The sequence below is a fragment of the Barbus barbus genome, assembly GCF_936440315.1.
Source record: "Barbus barbus genome assembly, chromosome: 44".
In the NCBI taxonomy this organism is placed as follows: domain Eukaryota; kingdom Metazoa; phylum Chordata; class Actinopteri; order Cypriniformes; family Cyprinidae; genus Barbus; species Barbus barbus.
In genome coordinates this window covers 22,869,305-22,892,711 of record NC_136722.1, presented here as the reverse complement: position 1 = coordinate 22,892,711, position 23,407 = coordinate 22,869,305, and the positions used below count along the sequence as shown (strand labels likewise).

The following is a 23,407-nucleotide window of genomic DNA, read 5'->3' as shown; positions in this document are numbered from 1 at the left end:
ATCTGTTGCAGAAAATTCATTCTTTGTGATGCAAAATGACCCATCCAGTGAGATATATATATATATATATATATATATATATATATATATATATATATATAAAATATGTCAATAGGAGAATCACTTTGATGTAAGCAAAAAGCACAAGTATTGTTCAGTAGATTTTCATGATTATGCAAAAGTGGTTTTCCATACTGTAAAAAGCAGGGTGTATCAATATTAAATAAAACTATTGTGTTTTTAATAGGTTTTTATTATTCTTATTTTTCACTAAAATAGTACCAATTCTTTAAATGAAAGTCAACTTTAAAAAATCTAGTTTAAAAATAAATATTTTTAGTAAAATAAATTATATTTTGGTTATTTCCCAGACAAGCAAAACAAATAAAAATACACATGTATATTAAAAAACACTTATAAATAACAAAAAAAATTTGTTAAACTAATTAAAACTTAATAAACTAAAATAAACTACAATTGTATCCCAATGATACTAAAATAACACTGGTAAAATGTGGTAACCTGTAGCTTTTACCTAATTCAACACACATACAAAACGTTTTTGTAGGTATAGACTGGTGTATTTAGGTTGTTTGAGTGATGTTTAATAAATAATATTTTTTGAGTTACTTTAGTTACCATTTTTTCAGTGCATATGCAATTTTTTTTAAGGAATTTCAAAATCTCTTAAGCAACAGGTTTTGTTGCTGCAGCTCCATTTGTAAGAGCGTTTATGTTTGTCTCACGGTGTAAACGAGTAATATACATGTACATCAGACGGACACACAGACAGATACGACAGTTATGAGTTCTCTCGCTGTCTTCTTCACTCAGTCCTTCATCTTCAGGGTTGGCCTATGGTGATGTTCTCTGTCTTTAATAAGCTGTTCTTATGCTAACACAGAGTGACGCAGGCCGGCGGCCCTGCACAGTAAGACCTCTCTCTCTCTCTCTGTGTGTGTGTGTGTGTGTGAGGGAGAGAGATGGTCAAGGTTTTAAGATTGTGCATCTGTCTTTATGCAATGGATGGAGATTGTGTGTGTGTGTGTGTGTGTGTGTCTGTGAATGCGGTCCTGTCAGAGCACTTTAGTCTGAAACAAACAGAATCAAGTGTCTGCATATCAAGAGCTAAAGTATCAAGAGTGAAAAGTAAACTTTTTGAAGACTGTCACTTTGAGAAATGTTACGGGTGAAATTCCCAGAAATGTCTGGGTAAATCTAAAAAAATCACAAGAAACTAAACAAGAAGTTACATTTTTGGCAAAAAAAAAAAAAAAAGTAAAACATTAAGGAACATTAGGTGTGTTTTTGTTTGTTTGTTTGTTTTTTCGCGAAAATGTCCCTAGGGGAACTGCCCTGGTGCCTAGGTACAATTATTTATTTATTTATTTTTGCATTTTAAAAGTTACATATATATATATACAATTATTTAAATAAAATTATATTAATTTGTGGTCTGTAAAATGTAATATTTTTTAAAGAATATCTATCTATCTATCTATAGTAATGAAAATGGCATGTTAAAAATTTCTTATTGTTCCTTCTTATTTATTATTGTAAAATTTCTTATTCACTTACTTTTAAAAAAAAAAATCATTTTGATTTTTTAGGTGACCCAAAGATTGAATGAGAATAACTCTTTCACTGCTTCTTGAACGAGTGGTTTGTATGGAACAGGCAGCAATAGAGAAGCATCTGATTCCGTTTACTAGGAATAGCTGTGTGTGTCCTGTAGATATTTTCCCTAGAACTCTCTCTCTCTCTCTGGCCTGCAGGCTCGTCCACATCATAACACACTGTCGCTGGTCGAGTCACCCCACCCAATCACACCAACTCAGCTGGAAAACACCCACCAAATGAGAAGTGACAGCTGCTTTGTGTGTGTGTGTGTGTGTGTTTGTCAGTGAGCCCATGTGGGCACTTATTTGATATACTGAATTTGACTTCTTAAAGTATGGGATAAAAGTGCACATCAGGGCTTGAGAAGTGAGATTAAGCGCATTTCCATGAATATTTGGCATCACTCGTTGTGGTTTTCATTAAAAAAATGAACAAGCTTGACCTATAATGATATTCTACATTCATCTACTCAGGCTCTAAAAGGGACAGTTCACGCAAGAATGAAAATTATGCTCACCCTCATGTTGTACTATGCCTGTATATGAAACACAAAGGTCCATGCAATAAATTTAAAGGCATCCTATATTGTTTGGTTGCCAATGTTTTCCAAAATAGCTTTTTTTTAATGTTCTACAGAAGAATTCAATGCATATAGGTTTGAAAAAAACATGAGGGTGAATAAATGATAACAGAATGATGACAAAGTCTTAATAAAAAAAACTTACTCAACTATAACTTAAAGAAAGCATTACATCAGTGAAAAAAATAGTTTTCCATCTGCTAACGAGACAAATTAAAAATGTCTCTGTTTAGTTTGCCATGGTTTAAGTTCAGTGGTGCATTTAAAGTTCTGTATTAGAGTATAAGACTAATCAGTTTATATATTGCACTATATCTTTATTTATAGCAACATTCATTTTAACATTAATTTTAAATAATTTCATTAGTTTACTAAGGCTGTTTCTCATATTATATATTTATTTGTACTTTGTATCACTGTATTTTTGTGTTGTTTTCCATTACAAATATTAGAATTCCCTAAATCAAGAAACATTTGAGTAGGAACATTACTTAAGATATTAAGTATTGTTTTCTGGAAAATATATAAAAATTAAGTGAGTTTATGCTTAAAACAAGAAAAATTATTATTAAGTAGGCTATTGGTATATTGGTATTAAGCATTTCTTTTTTTTTTTTAACTAAAATTACATTTTTCAGAGAACAAAACTTAATATCCAAAGTAATTTTGCTTCTCAAGTAACTGTACCTTGATATTTGGAAAATAATACAAAAATACTAAGAAAATTGTATGTATGTATATATATATATATATATATATATATATATATATATATATATATATATATATATATATCATGGCCAAAAATATTGGCACCCTTGGTAAATATGATCAAAGAAGGCTGTGAAAATTAATCTGCATTGCTAATCCTTTTGATCTTTTATAAAAACAAATTCACAAAAATCTAACCTTTCATTGGATAATAAGAATCTAAAATGGGGGAAAATATTATTATGAAATAAATGTTTTTCTCAAATACACGTTGGACACAATTATTGGCTGCCCTAGTAATTCTTATGAGTAAAATATCTCTGAAGTATATTCCCATTCATATTTACAATTTTGAGCACTCCAGGGTGATTATGAACATGAAATTATCCAGCCATGGCTTCCTGTTTCACAGAAATATAAATAGGAGGGAAAACAAAGCCCAAATTCCCTTAATCATCCATCACAATGAGAAAAACCAAAGAATATATTTCTGATGTGCAGCAAAAGATAGCTGAGCTTCACAAATTAGTGAAGTGGCTTTAAGAAAAGAACTAGAGCAGTGAAAATTCCCATTTCCACCATCAGGGCAATAATTTAGAATTTCCAATCAACATAAAATGTTATGAAACTGCCTGGAAGAGGACGTGTGTCTATATCGTCCTAATGCACGGTGAGGAGGAGAATTTGAGTGGCTAAAGACTCTCCAAGGAATTGCAGAAAATAGTTGTGTCTCGGGGTCAGAAAACCTTAAAAAAAAAATAGTCAAACAGCACCTACATCACCACATGTTGTTTGGGAGAGTTTCAAGAAAAATTCTCCATGCTCATCCAAAAACAAACTCCAGCATATTCAGTTATCAGACACGACTGGAACTTCAAATGGGACTGGCTTCTATGGTCAGATGAAACTAAAAAAAGAGCTTTTTAGCAGCGAACACTCAAGATGGAGTTGGTGAACACAGGGATAAAAAGTACCCCATGTGTACAATGAAATATACTGCTGTATTTTTGATGTTGTGAGCCTATATTTCTGCTGGAGGTCCTGGACATCTTGTTCAGACACATGGCATCATGGATTCTATCAAATACCAGCAGATAAAAAATCAATAAGTGACTGACTCTGTTAGAAATCTTATAATGGGCCATGTTTGGATCTTCCAACCGTACAATAATCCAAACACAAACCTCAAAAACAACACAAAAATGGGTCACTGAGCACAAAACCAAGCTTCTGCTGGCCATTCCAGTCCTCTGACCCGAACCCTGTAGAAAATGAGTGAGGTGAACTGAAGAGAAGAAGCACCGTCATGGAGCTGTGAATCTGAAGGATCTGGAGTGATTCTGGATGAAGGAATGGTCTCTGATCTCTTGTCAGGTGTTCTCTAACCTCATCAGGCATTATAGGAGAACATTTAGAGCTGTTAAACTGGCAAATGGAGGTTTCAAAAAGTATTGAATTAGAAAAAAACATTTATTTCCTAATGATATTTCCCCCCATTTTAAATTCTTATTATCCAATGAAAGGCTAGATTTTTGTGAATTTTTAAATAAAAGATCAAAAGGATTATATATATATATATATATATATATATATATATATATATAATTGAAGTTTAAGGATGAGAATTTATAATATAATTTATAATATAGCTATTCTGAGATTTTATTCCTGATTTTAAAACTGATGGTGAAGCATCTCTCAAGTGCAACCATGTAAAATCAAAATCATTCATTTGTACCTTGCAAATGCAACTGGAACAATCTGAAAGCGCATTTCACACTTTCAATATATCAACTTAGTAAATCTAAATCGCACCTACAGTACGTGACATTAGATCACAGCAGCGCTACCGCTTGTCATTTACAGTTTGGAGGCTGCCAGAGCAGATAAAGCATCAGCTGACCCACATCACCCACCTGTCAGTCCGAGCTCAGCAGGCCGCATCTCGCTCTGAGCTAAAGGTGAGATCTGCTCCGCGTCCACTGCTACAGACCTGCCCTGAACTACCGTCACACTGAGACAGCTGCTGGTGTCATTGGCCATGAGAGGAGCGCCAGACAGATGTCTTCATCTGCTCTGCATCGTGTTACCTGAAGCGATGACTTTGCCAAGTGACATTTACATGAACTGAGCGCCGCAAACATCTGGGAGGAGACTGATAATATAATTCCACCAATCACAAGCAGCCCCGCCCCTTCATCGCAGACAGCGAGCCACGCCCATCTTCCAATTCCACACCACTTTAAACATTGTATCCAGTGTAAATGCTTAACTCGTGAACTGGAATTTGTTGTAGCCCTATTTAACATATTTAAGAAATATTCCAAGCATAAATGTCTTATGAAATAAAAGAGTTGAAATCATACTGTAACTTTCAGAAAATTGTCTTCCTAGGTCAAAAAAAAGTATTTATTGAAACATTCCCTACAAAACAGCCAAACTTTTTTTCCTTTCTATTTTAAAGTGTCTTCTGGAAGTCCGGCCTTATGGTTAAGAACCAGTTACCTGTTTGTAAGCATGCAAAATACACTGTTTTACATTATCTAAGCTTAAGGACCACAATTTATATGATTATGATAATACAGAATTATTGTCAGATTTTATTTCTGACTTTAACAATGTGCACATCTCAAGTAACTCCAGTAAATCCTATATATCCTATCCTAAATTGCATTATACGACTCCTTTAAAATATCTAGTACAATTTAACAAGTGTTTTTTGTTGTCAGTCTTTTGCATATGACAATGGCAAACTTTAAACAGAGATTCCTTGTATCGATAATCACATTACTGAAGATCTTGCCGGCCGGTGATGAGAGCGCTGTTAATGTAAGCAGGTGTCCTGCTGTAGTCTCAAGTCTGTCTTGGTGAGATAAGAAAACCGGCCTTATCAAAGGGGTCTGGAAATGCCATTGCAATCTCATTATGCACGAAAATGACCTTCATCTCTGCCTGTCTGAAAACATCCCTACATTGACTTGATCCGCTGATTTACACCGCTTCTAACTAGCTGAGCTGCCTGTGATCCTTAACAGCTTAATCCATGGAAAATAAGAGATTATTCCATGAGATCTGAAGTAAATGTGCAAGTTTTAAATACTTACTTTCGCAAAAGCTCAAAAGGCTATGCATTACGTATTAACATCATGTTTCATCATCGTTTTCACTGCAGGAGAAAAATCTGCAAGTTGTAAAGCTGATGACTGACAGGTGAGAAAAGTAACAGTCTGAGATCCCATCGATTGAGATCTGTCAAATACAGGCATCCAACAGTGAAACGATGATGAAACATGACAATAATGCAAAGCCTGTTGAGCTATTGTAAAAGCGAATCACAATGGAAAGTATTTAAAGGAATAGTTCACCCAAAAATGAAAACTTGCTGAGGGTTTATTCACGCTCCAGCCATCCAAGATGTAGATGAGTTTGTTTCTTCATCAGATTTGGAGAAATTCAACATCACTTGCTCGTCAATGGATCTTCTGCAGTAAATGGGTGCCGTCAGAATGAGAGTCCAAACAGCTGATCAAAACATCACAATGATCCACACTACTCTAATCCATCAATTGATGTCTTGTAAAGGGAAAAACTGCATGTTTGTAAGAAACAAATGAATCATGAAGGTGTTTTAACTTCAAAATATGAGTCTATAATCCATAACGCTTTCTGCAGTGAAAAAGTCATCTTATCTGAATCAGGAGAGAAATATGCACAGATTGAAAACAGACGATGGACTTTTTCACTGTAGGGAATGTTATTATGGATTATGGACTTGTATTTTAGATTGAAATGAAAAAGTCTTACTGATGGATTTGTTTCCTACAAACTCGCAGCTTTTCACTTCACAAGATGTTAATTTATGGACTGGAGTGGCGATGTTATGATGTTTTCATCAGCTGTTTTGGACTCTCATTCTGACGGCACCCATTCACTGCAGAGGATCCATTGATGAGCAAGTGATGTTGAATTTCTCCAAATCTGATGAAGAAACAAACTCATCTACATCTTGGATGGCTGGAGCGTGAATAAACCCTCAGCAAGTTTTCATTTTGGGGCGATCTATTCCTTTAGATACTTTCCAGTGCAATTTGCTTTCACAAAAGCTCAACAGGCTATGCGTATTATGTATATTATCATCATGTTTCAGCATTATTCACCACTGGAAGCCTGTTATGGGCAGATCTCCATCGATGAATTGTTTGTTTTGGGATCTCAGACTGTTACCTTTCTCACCTGTCAGTCATCGGCTGTTTGTTTTCCATCCTCCGCATCTTGATGTGCGCGACAGCGGGTATCTTTGTGTCTGAGATGACATTCTGATTGCGATGACTCTAATTTGAGGATACACATAGACACCCCCAGAGGAAAGGAGCAGGGGCTTATGGGCAGACTGACCTCTCTTGATGTTTGGTTATTGGCTATTTAGCAGACGCTTCTTTTCATGCACAGCGACTTACTAAGTAAAGTCCTGGGGTTAAACACCCGGCTCAAGGCCACAGTGGGGCAACTTTCCAGGTCATCAATTTGCCCCTTCTAGGACCTGCGACAGATTTTAATTGAACTTACAGTAAGCTGACTTTGATTGCTGCTTACGAATTTCAATTTCTTCTTTATCCTCAGAAGAACTCATAATTGCAGTTGGAAATGGACTTTGTCAGCTATCCAGTGGCTTTTTTGTACGCAATCTGCATCTGACGCTCAGTGGGCGGTCAGTGGCCGTGGCATCTGAGGCTGACACTACTTTCTTGGTATCGCCCATCATCTGAGATATACATTTTTGTAGCTGGAATAAATTTGTGGTATATTTTACAGGACGGTGTCTTACTTAATGCAGTTTGATATATGCAAACTCCATATGACATTCAGATTAAAGTCAGCATAAAATAGCATTCAAAGCCAATTTGGTGTGTGAAACGAGATTCAACTGTGAAAAAAAAAGGCGGGACTTGATTTAATTATTTTATTTGATCATGAAAATTGGGCGTTTAATAGCAAAATGGACCTGAATGGAGTTTCCGTCCTGAAACAACCAGCATTCAGTTGTTAAAATTGTTTACTGTAAAAAAAAAAAAAAAACAAGTTTAAAAATGAGAAATGCTGCCTTGGTATTGAAGTACTAAATGACTAAAATTTAAAGATGTCATGACTCATTATATAATGGTTCTTATGTGCATTTCAGCAAATCCCCATTCTGTTCATTTGGGTTTTGATTAGTTCAGCATGTTACTCAAGTCATGGGTTATTTTGGTTATTTTTATATTCAGACAGACATCTAGACACCATGTCCATGTGCATCCGTTATTGCAACACACCAACTAACTTTGGCTTAAGTTGGGGACATTTAGTATTCAAAAGCATACAACTGTTAAGCTTGAAAAAGAAATGTTAGTTGTGATTAATTAAAAATTGTCATTTTTATTTAATTTCTGTATATAAATACAGTATCTCACAGAAGTGAGTACACCCCTCACATTTGTGTAAATATTTTATTATATCTTTTCATGTGACAACACTGAAGAAATGACACTTTGCTACAATGTAAAGTAGTGAGTGTACAGCCTGTATAACAGTGTAAATTTGCTTTAAAAAAATATTATTATATATTAAAAATATTTACTGTAAAATATTTTTATAATAATAATAATTATAATAGTTGCTGTAAAATATTTATTATTGCTGTAATCTTTATTCCAGTAACGAGCAAAAATACTGCATTAAGTAGGCTACTGTAAAGTGTTTTGAAAGACTGCATTTTCTACAAGAGCAGACTAATTAGCAATATTATTTATCAGATAATTGGTTAACATTATGTCTGGCAAAGAACTATAAATGTGATTAGTTGATTTTACTTACAAAAAAGTGCTGAAAATATATAAAAAAATATAAGGTGTAAGATAAAACGTATGTGAATAAAGATAAGATTAAATGTAAGTGAATAAACTCAACTCCAAATTAATTCAATAAAAGAAAAATGTTTTGGTTACTGTTTTTTTTTTTTTTTTTTTTTTTAAGGTTTTAACTGCATAATTTGGTTGTTTTAACAGTCATCTTAAGCACTGAGTTTCTTTTTTAAAGTAGTCAACTAATCACATTTTACATTGAGGCACAGAAAGTTATTATATTTTGATAAAAGATTATAAAGACAAATCAAGCGTAGCGTTACTTCTGGCAGGTCATGTTAGTCAAGCTCGCATCAGCTGACTCTCAGCTGATCCCCATCGACCTATAGGAATACGACACCTATCTAAGCATCCATATATAAGGTCTGTCAGTATTATCAGCAGTTTTTGCATTGCTCAATAGCTAATTACCCTCCTCCATCCCCAACTCCTCCAGCCTTCTGATTCTCTTTTGAATCAGACAAATTCAATAATGTGTACACAAAATTACTGAACTTTAACAAATCTGCAATACTTTTGTTGGTTCTGTTCTGTTTACCCTGGGGGGGTTATTGCTGCTCTCATCCATGCTAGGCTGCATGTATGCTCAGGGAGTTCTTGCCCAGAACTGTCAATCATCTTTGACGATAGTGGTCCTGACAGAACCATTTTTTCCCTTTGGGATAACAAACCATATCATAACCTATTCAAAATAACACCAGGACAGTGTATTAACAAAGTAAATAAAGTGAACTCTGACTTCTTGTTGACTTTAAACCATACTACAACCTCCACTGAAGATCGCTGTGAGCTATTATACTTTGACATAAGGAGTTAATTATATCGTTTAACTAAGAGTTTTTCCATTAATGAAAGAGCAGATATGGTAAACATTCTTGACGTGAGGCTCAAAAATGTAATTACAAAACCCTCAAGGGTGGTGATGAACCTCTTTATATCTCCTCAAACGTGCGAGATGCTTAATCTGACCACGGTTACAGAAAATGAAGCGTAGCGTGTCTCGGCAGTAGACCATGTCATTTAAACTTCACATCTAAACATCTTGTTTGCATAAGCAGCCTTCATCTCTGGCCTCTCCTCCCAGCGTTCATGCAGCTCCAAGGCGTTGTCTCTCTCTCTCTCTCTCTCTCTCTCTCTTTGTGTTGTTTTGAAACACTGATCATCTCTGATTAGGAGGACGTGCTTTCCTTCCAGACATGCGGCATTTCACACTCATTATACCTAGCTGTGATCGCTCCTCATTTCTTTATCGTTAAAATCAGTCCTTTTCTGAATTCCTGTCTTTATAACAGAGACAACTAGTCATTTATAAGAATTAACAGCATATAGACTGGCACAGAAGGGAGTTATTTTTTTTTTTTTTTACAAATCGCAAATAAATAAATGAGAAGCTAACAGAAATATTAAAGTCTAAGAAAAATGACAAAATTACTAAAATTAAAATAAAAGTTGAAAATGTAAAAATAAAAGCTAATTCAAAGTATACAGTATATAATACTTGAAAAGTTACTGATGAGGTTCCATTTAAAGTAATATTTCACTCAAAAATCATAATTTGCTGAAAATCTACTCAGCCTCAGCCCATCCAAGATGTAGATGAGTCAGATTTGGAGAAATTTAGCATTTAATTTAGCATCACAATAATCCACACCACTCCAGTCCATCAACAAACATCGTGTGAAGCAAAAATCTGTGTTTGTATAAAACAAATCTATCATTAAGACATTTTTAACTTCAAACTGTTGCCTCCTCTATTGGGGAAATCGTGACCTAATGGTTAGAGAGTCAGACTCGTAACCCAAAGTTTAACAAAGGGAGTGAATGTAAAGCGCTCTCTCCACCCTCAATACCACGACTGAGGTGCCCTTCAGCAAGGCACCGAACCCCCAACTGCTCCCCGGGCGCCGCATAAATGGCTGCCCACTGCTCCAGGTGTGTGTTCACTGCTGTGTGTGTGTTCACTGCTGTGTGTGTGTTCACTGCTGTGTGTGTGTTCACTGCTGTGTGTGTGCACGTTGAATGGGTTAAATGCAGAGCACAAATTCCGAGTATGGGTCACCATACTTGGCCACATGTCATGTCATGTCTATTCATAATAACACTTTTTTCACTGAAAAAGTTGTCTGGTCTGAATCAGGAGACAAATATGCACAAATCAAGCACTGTTTACAAGAAAAAACTGTACAAAACAGGTCTAAACAAATATGTGACCCTGGACCACAAAACCAGTCTTAAGTGTCAATTTTTTGTTTACTTTCCATTGATATATGGTTTGTTAGGATCAGACGATATTTGGCCGAGATACAATTAATTGAATATCTGAGGGTGGAAAAAAAATCTAAATATTGAGGAAATCGTCTTTTAAATATTTCCAAATGAAGTTCTTAGCAATGCATATTACTAATCAAAAATGAAGTTTTGATATATTTACGGTAAGAAATTTACAAAATATCTTCATGGAACATGATCTTTACTTAATATCCTAATGATTTTTGACATAAAAGAAAAATGTATAATTTTGACCCATACAATGTATTTTTGGCTATTGCTACAAATATACCCCAGCTACTTATGACTGGTTTTGTGGTCCAGGGTCACTTATGTGACAGAAGATGGACTTTTTTTTTCTTTCCTTTTTTTTACTGGAGTAAGCGTTATTATGGATTATGGCCAGAAGTGATGGTTTTAAAGTTAAGAAGTCTTAATGATGGATTTGTTTCTAACAAAAACGCAGCTTTTCATTTCACAAGACGTTAACTGATGGACTGGAGTGGTGTGGATTACTTGTGGATTATTGGGATGTTTTTATCAGCTGTTTGGACTCTCATTCTGACGGCACCCATTCACTGCAGAGCCTCCATTAGTGAGCAAGCGATGAAATGCTAAGTTTCTAAAAATCTGAGGAAGAAACAAACTCGTCCACATCTGGAATGGTCTCAGGCCGAGCACATCTTTGTGTTAGGATGCTCCCTTAGAAGGCAGCTGTCTATGTAGACAACACAGCATGCATCACTTAGCAATCAACCGAGTGACCCAAAGTGTTAGAAAAATCCCATTTATTAGCAAAAGCAAAAATCTATAAGCTGTTACATTTAGATATTTAGATAATTTTACAGGTCATGGCTATTGCGATATATACAGGACATCATTTTAGATAGTGGTCGTCATCATCATAAACCAGCATCACTGTTACAGTCACAGTGCATTATAGATCTCCATCCACTGATAAGTAGTAACTTTTATTTGTAATGGTAATATTAGACAAATACTTCATTATTCATTGGTAGAAACAACAATGAACAGGTTTAGCTTTAGCTATAAGCTGAAACGAATGCTTAGCTTAATTTGTGTTAGTACTTCCACATTCACACAGCAATCACAAACAGATGCACTACTATGATTTACAACAGACTCTCAGGGACAAGGTGTAATTTACAGCAGTCAAAACCAGGTGCATACACTCATTAAGATTTTAGGGTATCATTTAGGGTCATTCACTTCACATTATGTCGGAGACATTGATAAACAGCAGTGCAGATTCACAGATTGATCATACATACAAAGACAACGTCGTAATGAAATATCAACTCTCACTTGACTTGGGCTTTTGATCAATTACGACTTTGATGAAATCCTGAAGCCCGACTCTCTCATTCTTGTTGATTTCATGTGTGTCTGTTGAAGGTTTTTGGGCAGATTCAAGAATTAAAAACCACTTCCTGTTGTGTTCTCGTTGGATCCAGGCTTTAAAACCACATGTCTACTACAACAAAACATACAAGGCCATTCCCTTCAGGCTGCATAATGAATCATTTGACTCTTTAAACAAATTATCTTGTGTTTTGTGACTCCGTTATGAGTGTATAGCTGTTGAATTTCCGGTGAAAATACCCTGTAGCAAAGAAAACAGTAGAGGTATAACAAAAATGACAAAAACAATAAGAAACTGTTCCTGACCTGAACATGTCAGGGGTGTTAATAAACATCAGACTTACAACCTAAATCAGTTAAGACCCCCTAACATCTCTTACCTACAGACTGAGACTGAATTCGATGACCTTGACCTCTAGTCACTGTACAGAATGAAGCCAGCGAAAGTGCTGTACTTGTTGCTGTTCCCGCCGTGCGCTTTCCCACCGTCCAGCTTGATGAAGATCTCGTCTCCAGGGTCGAGGTGCAGGATGGCGGTGTTTGAGGCGTAGTCATAACTCTGATCCTGATCCTGAGCGATGGCACTGGCTCTCACCTGCAAAGAGAGGATGAGGAACAAGAGAGACCTTCAGCTCAATGTGACATTTAATACAGCTGTTCAGTCTTTCAACCCTGAAAGAGAGTGACTCATAATATTTATATATATATATCTTTCAAATTTGGGGGTCAGTTGTTTTTAATGAAATTAGAATTTTCTTCAGCAAGAATGCATTGACAATAATGACATTTATGTTACAAAATATATATTTTTTTGGTTCATTTGAACTTTTGTATTCAATAAACAATGCTGAATTTTTTTTATCATGGTTTCCACAAAAAATATGAAGCAGCACAACTGTTTTCAACATTAATAATAATAATCAGAAATATTTCTTGAACAGGAAATCAGCATATTAGAATGATTTCTGAAGGATCATGTGACACTGAAGACTGGAGTAATGATGCTGAAAATTCACGTTTGCTTTACAGATATAAATATCATTGTACAAAAATTAAACATTTATTTTAATTTGTCATAATTTCACAATATCACTGTTTTTACTGTATTTTTGATCAAATAAATGCAGCCTTGGTGAGCATAAAGGAGACTTCTTTTAAAAAAAATTGAATCTTACATGACATATGGGTAAACAAATAACATAACTTTCATTTTTGGATGAAGAATTTCTTTACAGCTTTTCTTTAGGTGAGACTGATGGGATTGAAACACTATTTGTCCCCCCTGTTTATGCAATAACATATCATCTCATTACTTTGATGACATACTGTCTGACTCTCAAATTACCAGCTGTGTTTTTTCCGGCAGATTAAAATGAGATAACAATGTTTTCATGAATCTGTTTCGAATAGCTGATGGTTTATCTGTGCTCCTTCTAAAGTAGACCTTTTCAAAATGTAAATTATGAAAATGCGATCAGAAGTAAAGCTGGAGGCATACAAGAATTGGATGTTCCTCTGTTAATTTAAATACAAGAATCCTACAAAGGAAATGTGGTTGCAAGCCTTAAACAAGTCTACTTCCTTCATACAGGTTTCCAGCAATTCTGATAAAACTAACATGCATTAATATAAAACATGAAAGCTGTATTTAAAAAAAAAAAAAAAAAAAAACACACACCAAAAGTAATTTATGCACATTCTCAGAGACAATTTCTGTTGTTATTTGCACATGCTTTACACATACATTGCATTAAGTAAACGGCAAAGCCAAAATGAATGCAATCTTGGTACAAGCTGTTATACTTTACTGAAACTATAGCATTAATCCACTCAAATCCAGACACCTTAAATGCAAAATGGTCAGTTAACTGCATGATTTGAGCTGAAGAACTTACCATTCACTTGCTGCCAGGTCTGTAATATGCAACTGAAATATAATTTTGTCAAGAACTTTTGGTGATTTTGCTCTTCCTTCATTCAACTGCATAACCTGTAATTGTATGTCTACTGCCAACACAGAAAAATGCAGTCGGGGGTTTTACCAGACGGCCACAGAGTGCCTTAAAAGGGACTTTGAAAAGGGACCAATATTCCTTGACATATTGAGCTGTTTCTCATGTGGGTTTACATCCAGTCTGTCACATTCCCATCGCATTCTCACTACCCTCCTCATTATTTCCAGCCTCTATAAATAAAACAGGCCACCTCATCTTTTAAACCAGGTTGGGTGAACAACTTTGAGTAGGTTTGAGCTAATGGGATAAAAAATCTTTAAGTGTTTATTTGGGAGACCGACATGATGGACAATTTTGTCATTTACTTGTTTGATGGACAGGGACTGAAGTCGCTCAGATATGAGGGCATCAGTCAGACGGTGAAATGCTGTCGCTGTGGGCCATCACTCTCTGCGCTCATATGAGTAACACAGCTGACTCAAGCACACAGCATGCGTGGGTGTGTATATGTATGTATCTGTGTGCATAAACTCATATCCGTCATGTCAAGTCAAGTCAAGTCACCTTTATTTATATAGTGCTTTTAACAATACAGATTGTGTCAAAGCACTTAACAGTATCAAACTGGAGGATAGAGTGTCAGTAATGTATAAAACTAAGATTAAACACTCAATTTTCAGTTAAAGGCATTTCATTATTGAGTTCAGAGATGTCATTGTCTAGATCAGTTTAGTTTAAATAGTATCTGCTAAATCAAATTGACGATAATCACTAGAAATGAATGTGTGTTTCCTTGTGTATGACTGACCGAGTATGAGGGAATTATAATTAGAGCCCACAGCCTGGCTAAAGCAAAGGAGTTAAAAGATACTCTAGTGTTTCGTCTTAAAGGGATAGTTCACCCAAAAATGAAAATTACACGATTTACTCAAGCAATCCTGGGTGTATATGACTTTCAGAGAAATGCAATCCGAGAAATAAAAATACAAGAGATATATTAAAAATGTCTTTATAATGGCAGTGAATAATGGCAGTGAATGGGGACCGAGATTTTGAAGCCCAAAAAAATGCATATATTCATCATAAAAAGTACTCCACCGCAAAATGTCTACCCCCATTCACTGCCATTATAATGCTTGGAATCTATCTATCTATCTATCTATCTATGTATAAATTCAATATATGTATACCGTATAAATAGACAGTCACAAGGATATAGAGATTGGTTCTACCAATCTTACTTATAGGAACTATATTTAAAACGTTTTTATTCTGTACACCTTTGTGTGTGTATATACACACACATACACACACACACACACACACACACACATAATATATGCATAATTTGATGTGTGTGGCATCTTTTAAAGTATTTATTTTGCATGTGTGAAAGACTCCCACTGAATTTGTGTACGTGTTTGAGTGGCCGTGGGTGTTTGAGAAGTGCCCTGATTCAGAATGACACACTGAGGGATGCCAGAAAGACAAGTATAGTATGTACACACACACAGACACACACACACACACACACACACAAAGCAGCCCTTCTGAGCTCTTGGTTCACTGAAACCTTTCCTTGTTTACGGTTTACATTGACCATAAACATGACAGAAGTTCATCTCAAACATGAAACTGACCTTTGCTGGAAAGCAACCTTAAATGCACTCTTTGTTACATACAGGATATCCTGATATATGAATATTCAAATTGAAACCCACTGGAGTGGAATTATTCAGAAACTCGAGGAGGCATACAAGAATTGGATGTTCCTCAGTGTTCCCAGTGGCAGTCTGTGTTTTATCAGTGTTATGTAATTTATGAATAATATGCACCTTATCTTTCCATTTAAAACAGACATAGACATAATTGCAATGTTAAACAGATCTAGGACTGATAGTTATCTAAATCTGCAGTCATTATAATTAACATTTTATAAAACAACAGATGTGTCGTAAAATACATAATTATGAATATTATAATATTATATGATAAAAAATGTGTTTTCAGTACAGGTGTGTTAGCAGCAAAGCTCTTACCTGTCCGTTTTTCAGAAGATCCGCCCACATACTGGTTCCATCTCCTCCTCTCATGAGGACGTTATACGTGAAGAAATACGTCCCTGGAACCTTGCACACAAATTTCCCAGTCGATCCATCATAGTTATTTCCAATGTTTGTAACTATGTCATCAAACCTCAAAACCTCGTAGCCCTCCTGCGGGTTTCGCAGACCTGCGTAAAAGGCCACGCGAGGTCCCATGGTATAGACGGCTGTCCCCATGCCGGTAGCTGTTCTTCCACCCAGAGAAAAGATGTCTGGCCGTTCTGTGTGGTTTTTATTTCCCGGTGGCCCCATTGGTCCTGGAGGACCTGGCTCTCCAGGTGGTCCCGGGGGTCCTGGAGGTCCTGGTAGCCCTGGTTTTCCTTGACGGCCGGGTTTGCCCTGCGGTTCGTGGGCATAGGTGGGCAATGGGGGTCCCATGCTATGATCAGTCAGCGCCTCAGCTTCCAACTGCGTATTAGTGATAGCTGTGCCCGTACCGATACCGGCCGTAGTGCCAGTTTTTTCCAAGAACGGATCGCAGACCATTCGGCAAGTGCCCAGCATCTCATACTGACCTCCGTTGTCGCTGCTGCCTGCCAGATGAACCAGAACAGGAATGAGGACCACCAGCACCAAGAGCAGCATGACGGCCGTGGCGGCCCCCAGCAGGGTCTTCCGTCCCAGGCTGAAGCGGGAAAGCGGCTGGGCCGCCAGTGCGGAGCTCTCGCCGTAAGCCGGAATATTGACCTCTGGAAGTGAGAGGGAACAAGCTCCCTCAACGTCAGGTGCTCACAGAGATGAGAGGTAAAATGAGAACCACCAGTGATCTCAGAGGAGTGTATGTGTGTGTGTGTGTGTGTGTGTGTGTCTTTCTTGCTTGAAGGAGAGAGAGCATTCACGGTTTCAGCAGGTGAGTGGAGAGAAGTGTTTGGTCGTTGAGGAAAGAAGTAGGATTGAGAGAGACAGAGAGAGAATGCCTTGTAGTGGGTTTCTTTGAATGACTCAAAAAGGACAAGTGGGAGGAGGCTTTCTGCAAATGAAGAAACAGTGGGAGAGCGAGAGAGATTCAGAGAGAAAGAAGGATATTTGGGGAAACCCAATGCCAAGTGCTTTAAGTATTTTATTGTGCAGTCTTTTGAAATATGATTTGATTTTCCACTTGTTGAACAGCTAGACTCGATGGCAGGGTTTAGACGTGGTGGTTAGATAAAGCACGAGAGGAGAGGGAAGACGAGGAAGAGATAGTCTGTTTCTCTGGCTGCGTGATGGTCAAGTAAATATGACAGGATGCATTCTAAGCGTCAGTTAATCGAAAGGGACACCTGCTGAGTGCAAGCAAAAGGATTTTTCCGCTTCCCTCTTTCTCTGTCTCTCAAAACCGCCCTCGACGTTTCTTCCTGGCATCGTTATGTAATTATGTCATTGTTTATTTATGTGCAGTAAACACATAGTAATTCTTCCATAGCTCATTTGGATTATGAGAACATGCTACGGGCATGCTCATAATTGTCTCATTTCATTAAATAAACACTAACTCGTATGAGAGTTGATGATCATTTGTTGTCTTGTGCTATGATCCAGTTGTCCCAAGAACAGCAGGCTGCTGTAATGAACACAACTGTATGAAAATGAGAATATTTACATTATATTTGTTAATTCAGGAGGTATTTTGATCCAAAGCCCATGCAAGTCAGTGCTACTACAGTTTCCACATGGCATTAACCTGAAAAGATCAAGAAACACGATGTGAATGGAGAATTAGGGCCCAGACTTCTTCATCAACCCAACTTTCTAAAGCCCAGTGAACCTAACTTATTCCATCAGAGAAAAATTAGCATTTTTGGAACAGTTTCATTACAGGTCTTTTAAAGTTCAGTGTGACATGCTCACCGGCAAGCAATTAATTGCCCTTGTGATGAATCTTAGCCTCCAACGAAGTTCTGACAGTGTCAGTAATGATGCGTCACAATCCTGCTGTGTGGCTGCTCCTACGACTGTCATCTAATTAAGAATCAGTTTGAACATCAATTAATGACGTACTCCGTCTGCGAGAGAAAGAAAATAAAAGTTGGTACGATATCTTGGTAGCTTTCTCTTGATTTTTATATTCCTATTTACAGTTTACCTTGTTTGCTTTGAAAAATGAGCAGTCCACAAATTTCCTTCCGTCCAGCCATGACAGAGTTCAGTCACTTTGTTATGCATGTCCAAGTGGATGTCAAAACATCACCCGATTGATGGCACAACTAACTTTGTCAAACTTCTTAGATGCACAGCACACAGTCTGACATAAAAGACTACTAACTTTTATGCAAGACCTCAATACATTTGTTTACATGCTGTTTTCTAAAGCAACTTGCATCACATTCAACATATACATTCCTGACAAGCAACCAACATAGAGGACAGAAAAAACTGCGCTGCCTGCACCAACCTTAAGCGAAGAGTTCCAGAACATCACACAGCCGGCTGAAGCAGGTGGTAAATGGTTTCCTGAGGTTGCTGGTTTATTACAGGTCCTTTCTGGCCATTTATTTAATGAATGTCAGGTCTGAAAGAAGACCTGCTTGGAAATGCACAGCCTTGGGCTTGTTATGGGCACATTTCTGGTACAGTGGTAGAATTTTCCTACCATGCTGGACACCTGGGTCTGATTCCCAGCCCACGTAAAAAGATGTTCCATTGCAGCTGTAGGAGCTAATGCGCAATCTTGAGAATGAACGACTTGAGAGTCGTGTTGGTAAAGCTAACATGGAATCAAACCAGGGATTTTATCGTTAAGCAAAACTATATCTATTTAAAACATTTTTACTAATTAATATAAAGCTTAAATATAATATAAATATTAGCCTAGATGGAAAAACTAAAACAAAAATTCGAAATGTTGCCTTGCCAACAAACCAAAATGAGCTTTAAAAAATGCAAATAATAAAAATGGCAAAAGCACATACAGGTGGTGTCCACACATGTCCACGTATTTTCTACATGCAAACTTTTGAAAAAAAAAAAAAGTGACTATTATCGTCTTCGTGTGAACCAAATAAACGCAAATGTCTCTCTCAAACAGAAGGCTGCATCCTCCAGAGGTCGCATTTTTTAGGCTGCATACGTCATAAAGATGATCGTATTTTAGAATATTAACAGTTATAAATTTGACCAATATTCTTAGTTAAGTGTAAAAATCACAAACGAAAACATTTTGACATTTTTCCCTGCTGAAAAAAACTATAGAACCCTGCCCAAAACACAATAGAAAATTTAATGGATTTAATGGTTATAATGGGAATTGTATTGGTTTTAATGGAAACTATATGGTGTCTACTGGTATGTGATGGATTCTATTGGTGGGATGTTAAATCCTATTGGAAAAATGCCCAAAACACACTACAAAAAATAATTTTGTAATGGTTTTACTGGAAAAAGCTTTATAATGGTATTTTAATGGAAACCATTGGAATTTCTGTGATTGTTTCTATTGGGCTTTTTTTAGCAGGGATAGTCAAGTAAACATACCCAAAAAGACTATGAATTAAACTGAAAATATAATCAATATATATCAAAATATTAATAAAAACTATAATAGTAAGTAAATAAAACTAAAATAACCGTGATCAAAATGGACTCTATTTATTTACCTATTTAATGCATGTTCCTGGTCTTATTGTGAAGATTGCACATTATTTACACAAATTATGTACAATTTAAAGGTGACTTTGTAATCATTTGTTAAATGTCATAATTTGTTCCTCACTTACAACAGGATATAATTTAGTCCCAACCTTACTCTTATTGAATATTTTGATTCATTCAGAAATGTGTTGCATTAAAATGAGTTATGAATTCATTTTATTCATTAGATTCCAGTTCAAGTTCCTGGTTGCAATGGTGTTACGGCTAAAGGTCAGCGCTGGTAACCAGAATAGCTAGTAAGCCATGAGCCATCACTTGAGAAGGACAATTAAAGAGACAGTTCACCCAAAAATAACTTTTCTTAATTTCCATGTAATTCCAGACAAGAGTTTCTTGCTTTTGTGGAATGTTTTGAAAAAAAGTCTCAGTTTTATATTTATACATTGATAATTGATGGAATTCAATGTTGTTTTGGACAAAGGCATGGATAAAACAGTTCTTAAAACACCTTTCATCAAACATTCAAAAAAAAGAAGAAAAGTCATATAGGTTTGGAAGGACATGAGGGCGAGTAAAGCATTTTTGGGTGAAGTATCCCTTTAAATTCATGTTGCTCCAGGGATATTCTCTTTGTAAGTTCACAGTGCCTTTCATTTGTCCCACAATACACAACAGTCTAAAACCAAAGGTGCGTTTTCACACAAACATTGCATACTTTTCCATCCTCTCTTGTGGCTTGTGATGCTGTCATGGGACATGATGGAGACTAGGGGAGGGCTTGCTGACTATTGCTGTGAGTCACTGAAACAGAGAGAATGTTGATCATTGGCTGCAGGGAACGAAGGCCGTGTGGAGCTCCGAGTGCAGTGACTCAAACCGCGGCCGCGGTGCCCTTGACGCCGGCCGCAGTAATGCGACAAGAACAGAGACTTTTCCAGCCCTCGCTATGCAATTTACTTCCTCCACAGCTCTTCTCCTCCCCATGCCTCCGCCAGCTGAGAACAACAAGCCCCTTGAGTCAGTCACAAGCCCCCAGAGAGATGCACGCGTCCTGCTCATCCTTGAGCGGGGGGGATTTCTTGTTCCTTATTCGATTTTACTTGAAAGCAAACATAATGTACAGATAAACCTCAGGCTGGGCCGGACAGACCATGATGTAAGCTAGAATGATCTTTGGAGCTGTGTTTCCATGCATGTGCTCAGTGTCTACATGCATGAACATATATGTGTGGGGTTTTCTCTGGAATTGTGTCCATATCTGGCAGCACACAGAGGAAAGGCAATAGCTGGTAACTTTAAAAGCGATGAAAAGTGTTCAAAACAGCTGTCCAGTCATTTCAGCATCACCTCACAAGTTACACAATGCATTCACACAGCATAACTATCACATTATTTTATGGTACCACTGCATTTGAGGAACACATACTACACAATATTGTAAGAGACTCTCACCAGTGTCACAAACAGCCCTGAAGGGAAAGGTGAAAACAGCAGGAAATATGCTTTTCTCGAATTTTCTACATTCATTTTTATTATCATGTTTTTGCACTGTGTAACAACATAAGACCACCCAAAACATTTATGCATAATTTATCTTCTATTTACTTTTTTCCCTCCCTCATAGTCAAGGTGACCTGGGGCAATTTATGAAGGAGTAAAACAATCTAATAATTATCAATGTGCCTCTAGTGGCCAAAGTTGACACTACTGTACAAGCTAATGCACATATTAAAATGCTGGCCAACTTTGTTAACCGTTTTGATTAATATTTATTTTTAGTATGCCTGGTAACCAATCAACAGCTGATATTTAAATTCTATACAATTTCATATACAGTACATAAAGTATATAAATACATAATATATAAATATTTATATACAGAATGCATATAAATTTAGTATACTAAAATAAACAAATAAATTTAGGCATCACAACATGTACAGTATTGTACAGCATAAAACAATTTAGTTTTATCTGACAGCAAATAAATGTAAAAATAGCTAAAAAGCATAATAAATGCACAATTAAATGTCCAATCTCTATTTCTGCCACATAAAAAAAAGGTAAAATTTTGAAATTAAGAGACAAGTCTCATCATTATGACTTAATATGTCAAAAGAATGATTTTGTTTTTCATATGTGGTGGAAATGGGTTTTCATAAACACTGATCCCAAGAAATTAATCTCTAATATTAACCAATAATAAATATCGTGCCAATGTGCATTCCTATAAATACACTCATGAAGTCAAAAAAGCACTTTCACCTTCATCTTCAGGGCTTCTGCAGATTTTAGGTAAAAAAAATTCAATTACTTTTGGTTCAGTGTGTGCAAAAATTGTCCAAACCAATAACAGAAAGATTTAAGAAAATATATATGTTTGTGTATAGTGGAAGATTCTTTCAGTTCTTATGAATTAAACACTACATTGTTTACAAACCAAAAGTTATTTACTGTAATATAATTTTTTATTGTTGTTTTGTTCAAGGTTTTTAATTCAGTGAAACAAAGATTTGTTTGTCTTTGTATAAGTAGGAGTGATTGTTGTCTCTGTGGAGGCCGTAAACCTCAAAATAAGATGTGGGAAATCAAGATGGCTTTGATTTACATGCTTGCTTCCTACCATGTACCACACACACGCACACACACACACACACGCGCGCGCGCACACACACACACAAACAGTAATGTTATTTTTTGATGTCAGAATGGTACCTGCCCACAGATCAGTGGGTTTCTGTGTATGTGTGTGTGTTTTCCACCCACCGTACAGAACGACGTGTCAGTTTGAGTTTGCATTGCAGGCTGTTAGATGCACACACACGACTCAGAATCTGTGCTTCAGATCTATATGAAATATTACTGTTTGAATTAAATCTGCTGATATTCTTATATTTCTTCCACATTCACAAACAAATTCATACATATACTTTACACTTTCATAAAGATGTATTTTCAAATTGTTAATTGGTTGATTTGGCACATTGTTAAAAGACTATGAAATGAGCACATATTTATTTGAAACTAAACAACATTAAAAATTATTTTTTAATATGATTTATGATTAATCTGGACCATTTTCAGTCTTTCATAGTGGATTTTTTAAATATAAAGTGAGTTCCCGTCCTATTAACTAACACTGATTGTGACATTTATTGTCTTGATATAGCTACTGATTGTGGATCAAGAGGGCAAACGTTCAGATGTTACATCTTTGTGACAGCACTGACCTCTTCTGACCCAGAAATTAACCTTTCATTCATTATGAAATGGCCCAAATCATAAATTAATCAAATCAGACCAGTATGTTGAGCT

At 36.3% G+C, this 23,407-nt stretch overlaps 1 protein-coding gene across 1 annotated transcript; it reads right to left on the bottom strand.

The window, feature by feature from the left end:
• Positions 1-11,854: 11,854 nt before the first annotated feature.
• Positions 11,855-17,466, bottom strand: LOC306863345 (C1q-related factor-like). Its single transcript, XM_079406617.1, has 3 exons — positions 16,457-17,466; positions 12,843-13,057; positions 11,855-12,703 (listed from the first exon to the last, which is right to left on the bottom strand). The coding sequence occupies exons 1-2, from the start codon at positions 17,105-17,107 to the stop codon at positions 12,878-12,880; spliced, it is 831 nt and encodes a 276-aa protein (XP_079262743.1). The 5' UTR covers positions 17,108-17,466; the 3' UTR covers positions 11,855-12,703; positions 12,843-12,877.
• Positions 17,467-23,407: the final 5,941 nt, after the last annotated feature.